General features: G+C 44.0%; 1 protein-coding gene across 8 annotated transcripts in view; it reads right to left on the reverse strand.

Moving 5' to 3' along the window:
* Positions 1 to 18,745, reverse strand: part of LOC112429437 (fructosamine-3-kinase-like) — a 598,793-nt gene that overhangs the window by 50,984 nt on the left and 529,064 nt on the right. For 7 of the 8 annotated variants that reach the window (XR_011613969.1, XR_011613968.1, XR_011613967.1 and 4 more), the window contains 3 exons: positions 17,900 to 18,010; positions 13,775 to 13,886; positions 10,113 to 10,225 (listed from right to left, as the gene is read on the reverse strand). Coding sequence is in view for 2 of the 8 variants with exons in the window: in XM_071080224.1 (XP_070936325.1) it covers positions 10,113 to 10,154 (42 nt within the window). In the remaining 6 variants the exon portion in view is untranslated. Of the gene's footprint in view, positions 1 to 10,112; positions 10,226 to 13,774; positions 13,887 to 17,899; positions 18,344 to 18,745 lie in introns of those variants that run through there. The other variant, XM_071080225.1, reaches the window with a different exon arrangement.

An 18,745-nucleotide genomic window follows, 5' to 3' on the forward strand; every position in this document is an offset into this window, starting at 1 on the left:
CTCAGCAAAACTTGTATCTCGGCATGCAGTTTGCAAAAAAGAAAACAAAAGCAAAAATTATCTATGGCAAGAAACCCTTAGACCACGCAACTGATTTGGTGATACTTTTTCTTATTTTTTGTTCTTTTTGGATGGGACACAAAAATCACTGCTAACAAATGTGAATACAAACACATGGGACTATACATCATTTTAGACCTTCCGCATGGGGAAGAGAAAGAATGAACCATTAAAGAAGGCATCCTACCGACTGAAAGAAAGTTCAGCAGAATCCTATCTGTGAAAGGGGTTGTTATCTAACATGCATGAGAAACTAACACTACTCTAACTGGGAAAATGAACAAAACCAAACACCCTAGCTAAAACTGGGCAAAGAACCTGAACAGGCACATCTAAAAAGAAAACACGAAATTGACAGGTCAAAGAGAAGCTGCTCAACTTCACTAATCCTCACACAAATGTCTAAGTGAAAACCACACTCAGATAACCTATCACTTTAATTAGAATGAAACTTACCAAAAACAAACAAACAAACAAACAACCAACCAACCCACCCATACGTTCACAGGCAGTGGCCAATGTATAAATGCAGAAAAAGGCTGAGATGGGCGGATCACGAGGTCAGGAGATCGAGACCATCCTGGGTAACATGGTGAAACCCCGTCTCTACTAAAAAATACAAAAAACTAGCCAGACGAGGTGGCGGGCATCTGTAGTCCCAGCTACTCGGGAGGCTGAGGCAGGAGAATGGCGTAAACCTGGGAGGCGGAGCTTGCAGTGAGCTGAGATCCAGCCACTGCACTCCAGCCTGGGCGATAGAGCGAAACTCCGTCTCAAAAAAAAAAAAAAAAAAAAAAAAAAAAGCAGAAAAAGACACTTTTATACACTTTTGCTGGAAATGTACATTATTATACACACGAAGCAAAGCAGCTGAAGGTGCCTTAAACATTTGACATTACAACTACCCATTCACCTAGCAATCCCACCGCCGGTTATACACAGAAAGCACATGGAATCTGTTATGTTCAAGAGATATTGGCCTTCCTATGGCGACTGAAGCACTATTCACAATAGCGAAGGTATCCAATCCACCTACCTGTTCATGTACAGATAAAGGGATAAAGAAACTGCAGTACACAGTGGAATCCTCTTCAGCCACAGAAATTCATGAAACCATGTCATCTGCAGCAACGTGCAGAGACCTGGAGGACATGACCAGCGAAATGAGTCAGGCAGAGAAAGACAAACACGGCATGATTTCATGAATATGAGAATGAGATCAACTTTCTCTCTAAACGACTTTATCTCCTAGACAAGAAAGTTCCACAGTGGTGAAGAGAGGCTGTGGGTTGGCGGCTCAGGGCAGAAACTGGGAAATGGATACAATGTTACACTCAGATGAATAAATTCAGCTATTCTACTCCACAGCAGGGTGTCTAGACTTAATAGTATCCTACCATATTTTCCAAAAAGGGCTGAAGAGAAGGATTCTGAATATTGCAAGCACAGAGAACTAATAAATAATAACTACACAAGGTAACAGAGACAGTCAATGCCTTGCTTTCATCATTACACAAGGTATAGATGCATGGATCAAAATGTCCCACTCTACTCTTTAATTGTATACCTTTACTATAGAGCAAATTGTTGTTAAGGACATGGAAAGAAACAATGCTGAAGTTCATGTGAGACCAGGAAATGCCCTGTATTTCCAAAGCAATTCTGAGAAATCGAAACAACACTGGATGCATCACACCCCGATTTGAAATTTCACTCAAGCTCTAGGAACCTGCTTCCGCATGGATGAGTGGAAGAGAACAGAGGACCTGCAGTAAACCCATACACCTCATACCACTTGATTTTGGATGAAATACACAATAAGTAACGGGGAAAGAACTCCCCTTTCAACATTCTTGGAATAAATGGCGAGCCATATGCGGAAGAGTAAGTAACACTAGGCCTCTACTTCTCACCATGTACCAAAGTTCACTCAGATGAATGAAAGACGTAAATGCAAGACCTCAAAGTACAAAAGTCCTACAAGAGACCCTAGGAAATACCCTTGTTGACATCAGCTTTGACAAAGGATTTATATGCCCAAGACCCCACATGACACTGCAACAAAAGCAATAATCGACATGTGGGACCTAATACACTAAAGAGCCACCACACAACACAAGAAATTACCAACAGAGTGGACAGATGACATACAGGATGAGAGAAAATTGTTCCCAAACTATGCACGTTACCATTAGTTAAATGGTCATGTCACAGGATTCTCACCAGTTAGCAGTGACACATACTCATGACAAGTATCTGGGGGATTCATATGTTCCTAGGGGACCCTCCCTGACCAGATCTCAGAATCTTCCATGCAAATGAGAAGGCAACGTGTCACCCCACCCAGGATTCTGGAAAACCCTGCCATGTCAGAGATGGTGCCTCAGAGGGCCACTTCCTGAGTGGAGGAAGAGAGAGTTCTGTGCACGGAACTCCCCTGGGGGATCACTGGCAAGGCAAAACCTTTAGCATGGCTCAAACGCAGTTTGTATGTCACAGATTCCAGTGGGGCTCAGATAGGCAGGTGCCACTTAACCAGGTCTCCTAAAACGCCCTGTCCCTTTCCCATCACGACTGTGCCTGGTTGGAGACCTAGACACTCAGAGACTCCAGAGAACATGACTCTGATGGGTGGCAGTGCTGGCATATGGGGTGAAGGCAGCCGAGACACAGCCTCCAGGACGGGACAAGGCGCCCTCTGTTTTGGGGCCCTGGGGAGTCACTACCCACTCTGGGCCTGTTTGCTCTTCTGGAAAATGAAGGGATGCTGAGCCTGTAGTGCAGCCCTCACTGTATGGAAATGAGGTTCCAGAAAAGAAAGCAATTTGAGGGCACTCGTGCCTGGTTCTTCCTCAGAGGGATGAGGGTGAGAACAATGACAACAGCTACAGGAAACAGTACACAGGAGGCCCTGTGAGGTAGCTGTGGGTTTCATTACTCTTTACAGAAGATGAAAAAGTCTCAGGGAGGCCCGGCTGCATGATTGGGTGACATACACAGGGAGTGTGGAGCTGGGCCAGTGGTATGAGCACTGTGCCGGGTGACTCACGCCAGTTCCTGGGCATCCCAGTGTAGGGTGGCTGGGGAGTAAGTGGCGGAAGGGAGGAGAGCCTCACTGTCCCTGTCCCTGAAACCTGGCAGGCAGGGATCTTTAAGGTGGCCACCCAGGAGAGGAACCACCAGAGAGCCCAGAAGAGGCTGCGGAGGCAGAAGAAGGTGAGTGAGCCTGTGGCATACAGGGATTGTAAGAGATCAGAGGACAGAGTTCCTTTCCCTACCAGCTGGAGGCCTCCATATCATAACAGTGGGGGCTTCCTACTCAGCTCTGTCCTCTTGTGGTCACTGGGCCTGGAAAACCTCCATTTGAGAGACCAAAGCAAGGGTCTGGGAAAGCTGGACTCAAGAGTGGATGTGGGGAAGGGTAAGGCTGGGACCATAGGCCCTTGTGACTTGTTAAAATCTCACTATAGAGGTAACTAGCGGTGCTTGCTAGACTTGCAGGTCAGCTGGGATGGAGGAGGCAGAGAAATGGGAAAGGCAGCTGAGGGTCTTTGGCTGTTCCATCTAGGAGACCTAGGGAGGGGGGTTCTGGGAGACAGGGGCTGATGGGATTTCATGGGATAGGACCTTGGGCAGGCACCTGAGGGCCAATACTCATCACCACTTCCCCAACCCTCCTTGGCACAGGGTGTGGTTGCCTTCCTCGGGGATCTTCTGACTGTATTACACAGGTTGGATACGGCCATCCCAGATGATCTGAATGTGAGTGAGCCTGGGGCAGGTTGGCTGGGAACCAGGATCCTGAGGCTTGGGAGGAGAGGGGCCTGGACTGAGCCCTTAGACCTCAGCCCTTGGCAAACCTCCTCTCCTGAGAGTCTCACAGCCGCTCCTGTGGGTGGGGGTGTCAGGCCCATCTCATCACTTCTTAGTGATGGAGGCTCCATGGCAGCCACCAGTCCCTATTCCTGAGTGGTGAAGCTGCAGAGCTGCCTGACTGCAAAGCTGCTCAGGTGTGGGCTGAGCTGGACTCAGCGACTCCCCAGGGTAGTCCCGTAATAGGAGAGTGAAATTGAGCCTCTCCAAGGGCAGACAGTTCCAGGGTCACTGTGGGCTTTCTTTCTATAAGAGACCTCAGTTTCCCTGTCATCAGACAGGGTTGGGGCAGAGTATCCCTGAGTCTCAGCTCCCATGCCCCCTGCTCTAGAGCATGGAGTCTGTGGCAGATCCAAGTCCTGTCATGTGCATATCCCTTGACCCTGGTGGCCCTGGCAGTAGTGCAGCATGGGAGGGGGCGGGGTGGGGCTGATTGTGGGCCAGGGACCTTTCTGATGGACTCTGCCTGCCTTCCAGGGCAACAGCAACAAGAGGAGAAAGGGGGGACTCACACTGGATGAGGGTGGGGAGGTGGACCTCACAGTCCACCCTGGACAGGACACTCCCTGGCTCCATCTCGTACATCTTAGGTTTACTGGGAGGGGCTGACAAACACAGGAGGAGGAGACCAATCCCCATGGAGAAAGTGGGAAAGGCACTGGATCAAAGACCAATTCCTACAGGAGGGGATGTTTACATCCAACTCTGAGAATAGGCTGGTGGCTGCATGGGGCCCCTTCAGAAAACTGCCCCAGGGATCAGCTCCTTCTCCCTGCCTGCCAAAGGCCCCCTCAGCATCTTCCACCCAGGCCCTGTCAACATCCTGCCTTCTGTCTCTAGGAGGTCCGAGTTCTGCAGGAAATGCAGCTGCTCCAAGTGGCTGCCAAGAATTACAGGCTTCGGCCTCTTGAGAAATTTGTCACCTACTTTCCAAGAATGGAGCAGCTCAGTGACAAGGAGAGGTGAGGGCCTAGGGGATGGACAGAGGGTGGGAGAAGGCTCTCCATTTTTTTTTTTTTTTTCCCAACATGGTCTGGCTCTGTCACCCAGGCTGCACTGCAGTGTGACCATCTCTGCTCACTGCAACGTCTGCCTCCCGGGCTCAAGCCCTTCCTCAGCCTCGTAAGCAGCTGGGACTACTGCTGTATACCATTTCCCAGGACACGGTACAGCCTGTACAGACACCATGTCCTGTTGCTCAGCTGTTGTTGTTCTGGTACAGATGGGGTTTCATGATGTTGTCCAGGCTGGTCTCAAACTCCTGGCCTCAAGCAATCCACCCACCTCAGTCTCCCAAAATACTGACATTACAGGTGTCAGCCACCCCACCTGGCCTAGAGGAGGCTCTCCTGTGGCCAGCTACAGAGAGCCTATGGCCGTGACTCCACGGCCAGCATCAACCCTCTTGCATGGGGACCGCTGGGGACCCAGGATTTCAGCTGGGCATGCACTGAGAGGGGACCTGATGTGTGGCTCATGGTGGCCTCATAGCTGCCTCACTGTCCTGTAGCTACAAGCTGTCCTGCCAGCTGGAGCCTAAATCCCAGTAGGCCGGCAACATCCTGCAGTAGCTGGGACCCCACCGGGATGTTGGCCAGAACACCGGCTCTGCACCATCCTTCACCCAGACCGGGGACACCAGGGAACCACATCTAGGAGGCTGGCAGCTCAGCTGCATCTGGCCCCTGCTCCTCAACACAAGCTGCTCCTGCTGGCCAGGATCAGGCCATGGGACTTTTGCCAGGCAGGTGAGAGACCATTTTATGTTTATTTTCTTTAGTGTAAGTAAGGGTTTTTTTCTTAGCTTTCATTAAAATAAAATTTTAAAACACCATTCAAAATGTTCTACAGTTGTTGGAATGAGAATAGTAACTCCAATGCAGTAACCGCATACCAGTCTTTAGGATTCATAGTCTAGCATGTCAAATTGAGACTATGGCTGAAGAAGTCATAGAACTGCGTTCACGTTACACATACCAACCGTTTAATGTTTTCTTTTATTCAAATTAATTATTGTTAACTCTGTTTAAGGAAAACAACAACAAAAAAACCCAAAAACCCTTAAAAACCATAGTATGTCACCCATCTACCTCACTTGTTCTACTGACCATCTACTCTCAAACTTAGATTCTAGTTAAATTCAAGTTCCACCGGGGTACTCTAATTTCTTAAGGTTTAAATATTTAATGAATCACTGAAATATTTACTGAAGGCCTGGAGATAGGAGGTATTTAAGCAAGTGGTAGGGCTGGCCTCCTCCAGAAGTCCTGGGCAGAAGGGAGCTGGCCATCAGTCTCCATGAAATACAGATAAAGTTTTTCCACTGTGGATCTTCCCAGACTTTCTGACACCTGTCCCCCCAAATAGCTAATAAATAGGCAATGGATATAAACACACACTTCTCTAAAGATGATGTATAAGCAACCAAGAAATAAGAAAACACACTCAACCTAATTGTCAGAGAAATACAAATTAAAAGCACAATCAGATATCATCTCACGCTGGTCAGAATGGCAATTACACAGTCAAGAAAAAAAAAAGAAAGGACACTAGCAAGGCAGCAGAGAAGGGGGACACTAGTCCACTTATGGTGAAAATGCAAAGTAATTCAGACACCATGGAAAGCACTTTGGAGATTGCTCAAGGAACTTACACCAGAACTACCATCTGACACAGCAAGCCCACCACTGGGATATATATACACAAAGGAAAATAAATCCTTCTGTCCAAAACACACATGCACACAAACGGTCTTGGCAGCACTACTTACAATGGCAAACATGTGAAATCAACCTAGGTACCCATCAACAGGGGATCAAAGGAGGAAAATGTAGTACATATATACTATAAAAAACTAGGCAGCCATTAAAAAAACAAACAAACAACAACAACAACAAAAAAAACAAGGAAATCATGTCCTTGGCAGCAACATGAAAGGAGCTGGAGGCCATTATCTAAAGACAAATAAGGAAAACAGAGAACACCAAATGCCACATGTTCTCACTTCTAAGGTGGAGCTAACATTGAATACACCCTACCGTAAAAGTGAAAACAACAGACACTGATGACTCTCAGATGGAAAAGGAAGAAGGGACAAGGTATGGGCTAAAGACCTACCCGGTGGGTACAACTACTCCCTGCGTGATAAGGTCTCTGGGACCCCAAGTCTCAGTGTCATGCAACATACCAAAGGCAGTAACTAATCTGCCTTTGTACCCTTTAGTCTATAATAAATGTAGAAACTGGGCCGGGTGCAGTGGCTCATGCCTACAATCCCAGCACTTTGGGAGGCCAAGGCGGGCGGATCACAAGGTCAGGAGATCGAGACCACGGTGAAACCCCGTCTCTACTAAAAATACAAAAAATTAGCCGGGCGCGGTTGCGGGCGCCTGTAGTCCCAGCTACTCGGGAGGCTGAGGCAGGAGAATGGCGGGAACACGGGAGGTGGAGCTTGCAGTGAGCCGAGATCGCGCCACTGCACTCCAGCCTGGGCGACAGAGTGAGACTCCTTCTCAAAAAAAAAAAATAAATAAAAATAAATAAATGTAGAAACTATGTTAAAAAATACAAACTTAGAAGCTAAAACAATGAACGAAAAACACAAACTTTTATAATTATCCAAATAATCTTTTATTGGCATAAACTAAGAAAGTGGACAGAATGAGTAAACCAAATACTCAACCCCAATTTACATATAGTGAACACATTTTTCAAAAGAACACCAAAAAGACACAATGGGCAAAAGATAGTCTGTTTAATAGATGATTCTGAGCAAACTGAATATTCACAAACACTGAAATAGGACCCTTATGTCATGCAACACAAAAATTAATACAAAATACATTAAAAGCCTAAAACTCAATTCTGAAACCACAAAACTCCTGCAAGAAAACATAAGGTGCACACGTATTTTTGAAAAGAAATCCATGCACGTTGGCTGCTAAAGGTATTTAAAAAACATTAAAACAAAGGAAAAACTCTAAGAAAACACCCATAGACAATGTAAGAGCTTGCCATTTTCACTAAAAAGATGGGCACCCGCTTCCACAGAACAGTGGAACAGATTAGAAGACCCAGATATAAACCTGCACACCTGAAACCATCTGATACTTGAAAAAAAGTCAACAAAAATAAGCAATGGAGAAAGGATTCCCTACCAGTAAGTGGTGTTGGCACAAGTGGCTCGCTAGATGCAGAAGAAATAACCCTGGGCCCGTGTCTCACCATGCACAGAAAGCAGCTCAAATTGAATCAAAGATTGAAAAGCAAAATCCTGGGCTGGGCGCGGTGGCTCATGCCTGGAATCCAAGCACTATGGGAGGCCAAAGTGGGCAGATGACTTGAAGTCCGGGAGTTCAAGACCACCCTGGCTGACATGGTGAAACCCTGTGTCTACTAAAAAAGCAAAACTTAGCCAGGCATGGTGGCGCCTGCCTGTACTCCCAGCTACACAGGAGACTGAGGCAGGAGAATCACTTGAACGCAGAAGGTGGAGGGTGCAGTGAGCCAAGATCGCTCAATACATTCCAGCCGTATGACAGAGTGAGAGTTGGTCTGTAAATAAATACATAAAAATCCAAGACCTGAAACTATAAAAAAAACCTGCATGAGAATCTAGCAAACACACTTCTCAACAGAGGCTTTGGCAAAGCATTTATATGTCAAGTCCCCAAAAGCAATGGCAACAAAAACAATTCCTGGTAAGTGGGACCTAATACACAAAAGAGCTGCTGCAGAAGAAACAACCAACAGAGTCAACACACAGTCTATAGAATGAGGGAAAATATTCCCCAACTATGCACTTGAAAAACGTCTAATATCCAGGGTTTATCATAAAGACCTTAAACACATAAAATCAGGAAAAAAAACCCCAACCTATAAATGGGCAAGTGACATGAGCACACACTTAAAGGAAGGTGTACCAGTAACCAATGAGAACGAAAACATGCTCAATCTCACTGATTATCAGAGAAACGCAAATCAGAAACATACTGAGATACCATCTCACACAGGTCAGAACGGCAATTATGACACACAGTCCACAACAACAGAGGCTGGTGGGGCAGATGAGCAAAGAAATGCAGGTTCACTGTAGGGGGAAATGCAAACTAGTTCAGACTCCCTGGAGAGCAGTGTGGAAAGGACAGTTCTCAAAGAACTTAAAAAGAGAACCAGCACTGGAATCCGACTCCTAAGGATCTACCCAAAGGAAAATCCTTCCATACAAAACACACATGCACTCGTATGGTATGTTCATGGCAGTACTACTCACAATGGTAAAGACATGGAATCAGCCTTGGTGCCCATCACCAGTGGATCAGAGAAAGGAAATGTGGTACATACACACCACGGAACACTACACAGTCATAGAAAACAAATCCATGCCCTTACCAGAAACCTGGACAGAGCCGAAGGCCATTATGTCAAAAGGCAAGAACAGAAAACCAAAATTTTCAAAACAACTACAAAGGTCAGTTGTGAATATTCTCTCCACAGAGAAATCATAAGTCTGGAGCTCACAGAGATGCCAGACACTGCAACTTCATTATGATGCTATGTTTACACAGATCAAATTGTCCCTTGGACCTGCAGGTTATACGCACATACCCTACGGCAATGAAATTGCTGTCCTATGTTGGTAACATTCATTCTCACCAGAGTGAGATGATATCTCAGTGTGGTTTTGATTGACTTCTCGTGAGGATCAGTAATGTTGATTCAGAATCTTTAACCTGTGCATCCATCTCAGGTCTTCAGGTCCTTCGCCCAGTCTTACACGTCAAATGAAACAAGTTCACAATAACTTGGCAAACATCTCTAACCACAAGCAAAATGTAAATCAAAACCACACTTAGATACCATTTCAATCTAATTGGAATGAGTATTAAAATGAAAAAAAAAAAACAACAAAACATCGAAAGAAAGGGAAACATTGGTGTGTTTTCAGAGAGAGAGACACTCTTCTCCACAGTTCGTGAGAAGGTAAACTAGCACACACACTACAGAAACCTACTTGGAGGTTCCTCCAAACCTTAAAAGACTCCAACTACCGTTTCAACCAGCAATTCTACTACTGGAAATACACTCAAAGCCATTGAAATCAGGACACCAAAGATCAATCTACCCACCCATGTGGATTCCAGCACTGTTCCCAAGAGCCAGCGTAAGCATCAACCTACCTGCTTATCCACAGACGAAGGGAGAAAGAAGCTGCTCCACATGTACACACCGGGATACTCTTCACACAGAAAACCACAATGACATCATATCGTGGGGAACCACACGGTTGCACCTGGAGAACATGATGGTAAATTAAATGAGTGAGGGGGAGAGAAACAAACCTTGAGTCATCTCACACATGCAGAATCTGAGAAACTATCTCAAAGACCTGGCGAGCACAATATTGGTTTGCAGAGATTGGGGGAAAAGAGGAGTAATGGGCAGGGATTGCAAATGGGAAAATGAGAGGAAGAAAATTCTGTTGTTTTATTCCAGTGCAGGGTGACCAGGGTTAACGGTATCGGCATATCACTTTCAACACAGCTTGACAGGAGAATACTGAAGGGTCTCACCATAAAGGAATAAACAATGGGAAAATGTAACAGAAACACTAAGTACCCTGATTTCATCATTCCACAATGTATGCATGGACCATACTGCCCCACTCTACCCTCTCATTGTATTGTTCCTTTACTATGCAACACATTTGTTGCAAGAAATAGAAATAGGCGATGCTAATATTCATGTGGGACCATGAAGTGCCCTGAGTTTCATCCTCAGCAATCCTGAGACACCTAGACTACACTGGACACATCACACTTCCTAATTTCAAATTTCATGGAAAAGCTAGGGACCTGCTTCCACATAGAGCAGAGTAACACAAGAGAGGACCAAGAAGTAAAATCACACACTGAAAAAAATCTAACATAGAACCCATCAAAGTAAGCAAAGGGAAAAGGACACCCTATTCAATCAAGGTTGCTGAAATAAGTGGCTAGCCATGTGCAAAAGAATAACACTAGGCCCCTACCTCTCACCAGACACAAAAAGGAACTCTACATGAATGAAAGATTCCAACGGAAAAACTCAAAGTATTAAAATCTTATGAGAAAACTTGTGAAATATCCTTACCCACACAGGCTTTGGCAAATCATTTAGATGGCTAAGTCCTGAAGAGTAATGGCAATAAAAACAGAAATTGACAAGTCAGACCAAATACCTGAAGGAGCTGCTGCACAGCAAAAGAAACCACCAACAGAGTAAACAGACAGTCTACAAAATGGGAGAACATGGTCCCAAACTGTGCATCTGACCAATTCTAATATGCAGAATCTACAAGGCCCTTCAACAAGTCAACAAGGGAATATCCCATTAATAAATGGGCAAGAGGCATGAACACGCACTTCTCAAAAGTCAATGTAGAAGCAACCAACAAATAGGAAAACATGCTCAAACTCACTCATTATCGGAGAGCTGCCAATCAAAAACATGACGAGGTGCCATCCCACGCAGGTCACAATGGTGAGGACCACACAGACAAGGAACACATGCTGGCGAGGCAGTTGAGGAAAGGAAACACTGGTATGCTTTCGAGGGGGATGAAAACTAGTACAGACACCGTTGAAAGCTGATCGGGGATTTCTCAAAGAGCTGCAAACAGAACTACCATCTCACCCAGTAAGCCCACTCCTGTGCATCTACCCAAAGGAATATCAATCCTTCAATCCAAAAGATACAGGCACTTGAATGTTCATGACAGTATTATTCACAATGTCAAAGACATGGAATCAACCTAGCCATCAACAGTGGATGAGAGGCCGGCACAGTGGCTCACACCTGTAATTCTAGCACTTTGGGAGGCTGAGGCAGGTGGATCGCTTCAGTTCAGAATTTGAGACCAGCCTGGGCAAAATGGTGAAATCCCATCTCTACAATAATAAAAAAATTAGCTGATGTGGGGGCAGGCACCTGTAGTCCTATCTAATCCAGAGGCTGAGGTGGGAGGATCACCTGAGAACAGAAGACGGAAACTGCAGGCCACTGTCGTAAGTGAACTAAGGCCCAAATAGAAAACCAAACGCTGCATGTTCTCACTTATAAGCAGGAGTTAAACTTTGAATGGACTCAAACATAAAGAAGAGAACACCAGACACCTGGAATGACCACCAGACCAATAAGAAAAACAGGGGAGAGGGAACGTGTGCTGAAGACCCACCCTGTGGGCCCTCTGCTCACTGCCTGGGTTACGGGGTTGTTGGGACCCCAAGTCTCAGTGTCATGCAATCAACAGATGTAACTAACTTGCATATGTACCTTTTAAGCTATAATAATAAAGAATGCACTGAAAGAAAAATCCAAGGTGAGAACCGAAGAAAATAATAAATGAAAAAACAATCTGTAGATATCCAAACAATCCATGACTGTCATAAACACAGAATGAGGACCTAAGAGACACAATGTGGCAGCCAAATACTCTATCCAACATGTTACGTAGGGAACACATTTTTCAAAACCCCAAAAAGATACAATGAGAAAGGGAGAGTATGGTTCAATTATTGATTTTGAGAAAACTGAATATCCACAGGCAAAATACTGAAATAGGATCCTTATAATGCACGATACACAAAATCAACACAAAATAAATTAAAGACCTAAACTCAATCTTGAAACTGTAAAGGTCCTCTAAGAAAACATAGAGTGGGTGTATGTTTTAGGAAACACTGTATCTATGCAAACAGGCTGCAAAAGGTAAAAAAGCATCACAACACTAAAAACAAAGTAGGGAAACTACACCCATAGACAATGCAAGGCTTGGCTCCGTGTGTGTGTGTGTGCGCGTGTGCACATACGTTTTTCTGTTTCGTGGAAGTGGGGTGTTGAACACAAAAATCACTGTTAACATATGCAACTATAACCATATGAGACTAGGGACACTTTAAAAAGTCTACAGGGAAAAGGAAACAAACAAAAAAGAGGAATCCTAAAGACTGGGAGAAACGATAAAAAATCCTAACCCTGAAAGAGGTTGTTATCTAACACATACAATAAACTGATATGACTCAGTGAAAAACAACAACAACAATAAAAACAACAAATATCCAAGGTAAAAGGATCTAAGTAGACCTGAGTGAAAAGAAGTCAGAAAACTGACTCATAGGTGACAGTTCCTCAATATCACTAATCCTCACAAAAACATGAATCAAAACCATAACTGAAATCAAAACCATCTAATTTCACCTAGAATGAGTATCACAAAAGACAAAAATCAAAATTGTTGAAGGCAATGGTCAGTGTAGACTTACAGAAAAAAATAATCTTCTACACTCTTTGTGAATGAAAATTACTGTACACACTACAAAAACTTTTGGAAGTTCCTTAAAAAAATAAAAGGTAGGCCAGGCACGATGGCTCACACCTGTAATCTCGGCACTTTCGGAGGCTGAGACAGGTGGATCACCTGAGGTCAGGACTTCCAGACCAGCCTCACCAACATGGTGAAATCCCATCTCTACTAAAAATACAAAAATTAGCTAGGCATGGTGGCAGATGCCTGAATTTCCAGCCAGTTGGGAGGCTGAGGCGGGAGAATTGCTTGAACGCAGGAAGCGGAGGTTGCATTGAGCCGAAATCACGCCACTGCACTCCAGCCTGGGCGACAAGAGCAAGACTCCACCTTTAAAAAACAAAAACAAAAAAACTAAAGGTAAAAGTACAACTGCCACTCCAGCTTACAATCCCACCACTGGGTACATGTTTAGAGAAAATGAAATCCCTGTGTTATCTGCCTTTTCATGTGTCCTGAAGCACTAGTCACAACAGCCAAGATGTGGAATCAACCTACCTGTCTATCCACAGATGAAGGGATAAAGGAACCATAGTATATATACACAAGGAAACACACATCAGCTGTAACACTTCAGGAAATCATGTCATCTGCAACCACTTGGAGAAACCTGGAAGACAATTAGGTGAAATGAAACGAGTCTGTTAGGGAGAGACCCATGCTGCATGACATCAGGCATATGGAATCCAAAAAACACTGTCTCCTAGAAAGAGAACTTTCAACAGGGGCTACTAGAGGCTGGGGAGAGCAGGGAGCCTGGGCAGGGATTGGTAACGGGTACAGAGTGACGCTCAGAGACGAGGAATCCATTCTGGTGTTCTATTGCACAGCAGGGTGACTAGGGTCAACAGAATCTAGAAAAATTTTTCAAAATCAGCAGGAAAATACGGTTCTGAATATTCTCTCCACAGAGAAAAAATGATGATGGAAGACCACAGACATGCCAGATACGATGATTTCATCATGATTCTATACATAGATATCTCAAAATGTCCCTTGCACCTTGGGTTGTGTGTGTGTGTGGGTATAATCTATACTCTATAGAAACAAACTGCCATCAAATGTTGGTAGTATTCATTCTAACCAGAGTGAGATGAAATCTGAGTGTGATTTTCACTTATGCTTTTGTGTGCATCAGCAATGGTGGGAATCTTCTCTTTGACCTGTGCATAAATCGCATGTTTTCAGGTCCTCTGCCCAGTCCTACACAACAAATTAAAAACAAATTCACAATAACTTAGCAAGTACCATTTATACACACACAAAAATCAAACACACACTCAGATTCCATCTCACTCTACATGCAATGGATGCTACAAGAAAAAAATTGAAAAATATTAAAAGATAAAAAAAATCACAGATATTCAGAGGAGGCACTTGTCTCCATACCTGGTGGAAAATGGAAAATGGTGAACTAGCATGCACACTAAAGAAACCACTTGTATGTTCCTTGAAATCCTAAAACTACAACTACCATCTTATCTAGTAATTCTATTACTAGGTATACAAGCACAGCACATGATCAGGACATGGAAGAGATGATCTGTCATCCCAGGTGGAATTCAGCCCTAGGCACAAAAGCCAAGGTAAGAAATCAGCCTCCCTGTCCATTCACAGATGAAGGGATGAAGAATCTCTAGTGCACAGACACAATGGAATACTTCTGGGCCATCAAACTTCACGGAATCCTATCATTTCCAGCAACATGGCTGCACCTGGAGATATTCTGTTCAATCAAATCAGAAACGCAGACAAAGACCAAGCCTGCATGTTCTCACTTATGTGGGAGCTGAAAAATGTAACTCACTGAGGTGAAAATACAGTAATGGTCACCGCAGGCTAGATGGAGGAGAGGACATCAAGGATTGGCAATAGGTACACAGAGAGTTACAGGAGAGGAATACATTCTGGTATTCCAGTCCAAAGCAGGGCGACGATACTTAACAACATGGTCATGCCGTTTTCAAAAGAGCTACCAAGGAGGATACTGAATGTTCACACATCGAAGATATCAAACCTATACATGGTCACAAGCATGGGAAACTCCCTGATTTTCTCCATACTCAAGGTATACAAACAAGTATCACAATGTCCCAATGCACCCCTAATTCTGGACATAAAGTATGAAACAAATGTTTTATGAAATATTAATGATATACGGCTAGAAATTCCCATGGAACCACCAAAGACCCAAAGAACCTGAATATGCAAATCCTAGGGAATACAAACTGAATTGGAGGCTGCACACTCCCCAATTTCAAAATACATGTAAAACCTCCACTCATCCAAAGACTATAGTAGTGGTATAAAAATGAATCCATGAAACTAGGAACATAAGAGAACCTAAACGCACACCTGTATGCAGTCAACACATTTTTTTTCAAAGGAACGCCTAGAAGATGCAATGAGGCTGGGTGCTGTGGCTCACACCTGTACTCCCAGCGTTTTCGGAGACTGAGTCAGGCAGATGACTTGAGGTCAGGAGTTTCAGACCAGCTTGGCAAAAATGGTGAAATTCCATCTCCAGTAAAAATACAAAAAATACTAGTCATGTGTGCTGGTGCACACCAGCAATCCCAGCCACCTGGGAAGATGAAGCACGAGAATCTCTTGAAGCAAGGAGGCAGATGTTGCAGAGAGCTGAGATCTCGCCACTGCACTCTCGTCTGGGTGACAGCATGAGTAGGACTGCGTCTCAAAGATAAAAAAGATGAGATGAGGAGTCAGCAGTCTGTTCAGTTGAGCAGTCTGAAACGACTGGATAGCCACATACAAAACAATGAAATAAGACTTTGATGTTATACAATACACAAACATAAACTCAACATACATTAAACCCTAAACACAAGACCTAACAGCGTAAAACTGCTACAGGAAAACACAGAGTGAGCTTAAGTTTAGGAAAACCTGAATCTAAGCTCACAGGATGTAAAAGCAAACAATAGAAAAAAAGAAAAACAGAAAAAAACCCACTTTGAACAACAGAGGTCAAAAACTCTAGTTTTTGTTATTGACCTTATCTTACAAAAACAGTCACTGCTAGCCAGGCACAGTGGCTCACGCCTGTAAACCCAGGACTTTGGGAGGCCGAGGTGCACAGATTGCTTGAGATCAGGAGTTTGAGACCTGCCTAGCCAACATGGTAAATCCTGTCCCTATCAAAATACAAAAATTAGCTGGGAGTAGTGGCACACACCCGCAGTCCCAGCTACTCGGGAGGCTGAGACAACAGAATCCCTCGAACCTGGGAGGTGGAGGTTGCAGTGAGCCAAGATTGTGACACCCTACTCCAGCCTGGGCAACAGAGTGAGATTCTGTCTCAAAAAAAAAAAAAAAAAAAAAAAAAAGGTAAAACAAAAAAATCACAACTAAAACAATCAAGAAATAAAAACACAAAACAGCCTGAAGAAGTTCTGCATAGTAAAGAAAACAATGCACTAACCAACACTCAGAAGGCATTCTTCAGACAGAAAGGATATTACGAGGAATCATGTATCTAAAAGCGGTTGTTATCTGACATCTTGGAGGAACGAACACCCCACTGAGGAGCAAAACACCCAAAACCAAGTAACCCAGCCATAACTGGGCAACAAACCTGAACAGACATTACTGAAAAGGCAATATGCAATTCACTAACAGGAAAAAAAGGTGGTTCTCACCACTGCTAGTCATCTCTAAACTGTAAATGATAATCAAACTCACTCTAATTCTAACAAAAAATAAAAACCAGTTATTTCAAACGAATGCTCCAGGGAAACCTGCATACACAGATACTCTTCCACACTGTTGAGAGAAATCACCATTACCACAGGTACTACGAAAACCACTTGGAACTTCCCAAACAATCACAAAGCTAGCTACCACTTCATCTAGCAATTCCAACAATGCGTATCTACTTATGTACAGAGAAATAACTACATGGAAATCATAGCTGCCTTCCCAGGTGGAGTGAAGCACTACTCACAATAGCCAAGGGCAGATCACCTGAGGTCAGGGATTTGAGATCAGCGTGGCCAACATGATGAAACCCTGTCTCTACTAAAAATACAAAAATTACCCAGGTATGGGGGAACACACCTATACTCCCAGCTACTCGGGGAGCTAAGGAGGGAGAATCCCTTAAACACAGGAGACAAAGGTTGCAGTGAGCTGAGATGGCGCCACTGCACTGTCCAGCCTGGGCAACAAGAGAGAAACTCCGTCTCCAAAAAACAAAAACACAAACACAAACACAGGTAAAATAATGGGTTTCTCAGTATCACTGTTTGAGATCAACTCATCTCAAACATGTAAATGAAAACTACACCCTGGCACCATCTCAATCTAACTGATATGAATATTGCCAAAAAGAAAGATTGTGTTTGAAATAAGGCAAAAGCTGGTGAAAAGACAAAGAAAGTGATAATCTTACACACTGCTGGGTGGAACTTTAATCAGGATGTGCTCTAGGAAAAATAGTAGAAGGTCCCTGAACAAATTAACCATACGCCTAACATATAATGTCATCATCCCATCTACAGCCATCCATGGAAAGCAAATGAAATTTGTATGCTGGAGACAAAGCTTCCTTCTCCTCTTTCTTGACATGCTACTGACAATAGCCAAAGGATGGAATCCACCTACCTGTCCATCCACAGATGAAGGGATGAAGAATTTCCAGGACACAGGCACAATGGAATACTTTTCAGCCATCAAAATTCAGGGCATTTTTCATTTCCCACAACACGGCTGCACCTGCAAGATACTATGTTCAATCAAATCAGAAAAGCAGAAATGAAAGATCAACCCTGCATGTTCTCAATTATGTGGGAGCTGAAAAATTTAACTCACTGAAGGTGAAAATACAGTAGTGGTCACCACAGGCTGGGTAGAGGAGAGGACATGGGCAAGGACTGGCAATAGGTATGCAGAGAGTTAAAGGAGAGGAATACATTCTAGTATTCTACTCCACAGCAGGGTGACTGTGTGTAACAATATGGTCGTGTCTTTGTCAAAATAGCTACCAAGGAGGATACTGATGTCCACACCTCAAAGATATAAGACCTATACCTGATCACAGGCACAAGTAACTCCTTGATTCTATCCTTATGCAAGGTATACAATTATCACAATGTCTCACTTCACTTCTAATTCTGGACATGTGGTATGAACCAAACTTTTTATAAAATGTTAACTATACACAGCTAAAAATTCACATGGACCCACCAAAGACCCTGAATATGCAAAGCAATCCTAGGAAATACAAACTAGATTGGAGGCTTCACACTCATCTTCAAATTACAAGTAAAAGCTCTACTTACCCAAAGACTACGGCAGTGGCATAAAAAGAAACCATGCACCTCTGGACATAACAGTACCTAAACACACACCTGTATGCAGTCAACACATTTTTTCTCAAAAGAACGCCTACAAGACGCAACGAGGCTGGGTGCTGTGGCTCACAAATTAAAACCTAAACACATGACTCAA

This window comes from Macaca nemestrina, chromosome 15, assembly GCF_043159975.1.
Source record: "Macaca nemestrina isolate mMacNem1 chromosome 15, mMacNem.hap1, whole genome shotgun sequence".
NCBI classification, from domain to species: Eukaryota; Metazoa; Chordata; class Mammalia; order Primates; family Cercopithecidae; genus Macaca; species Macaca nemestrina.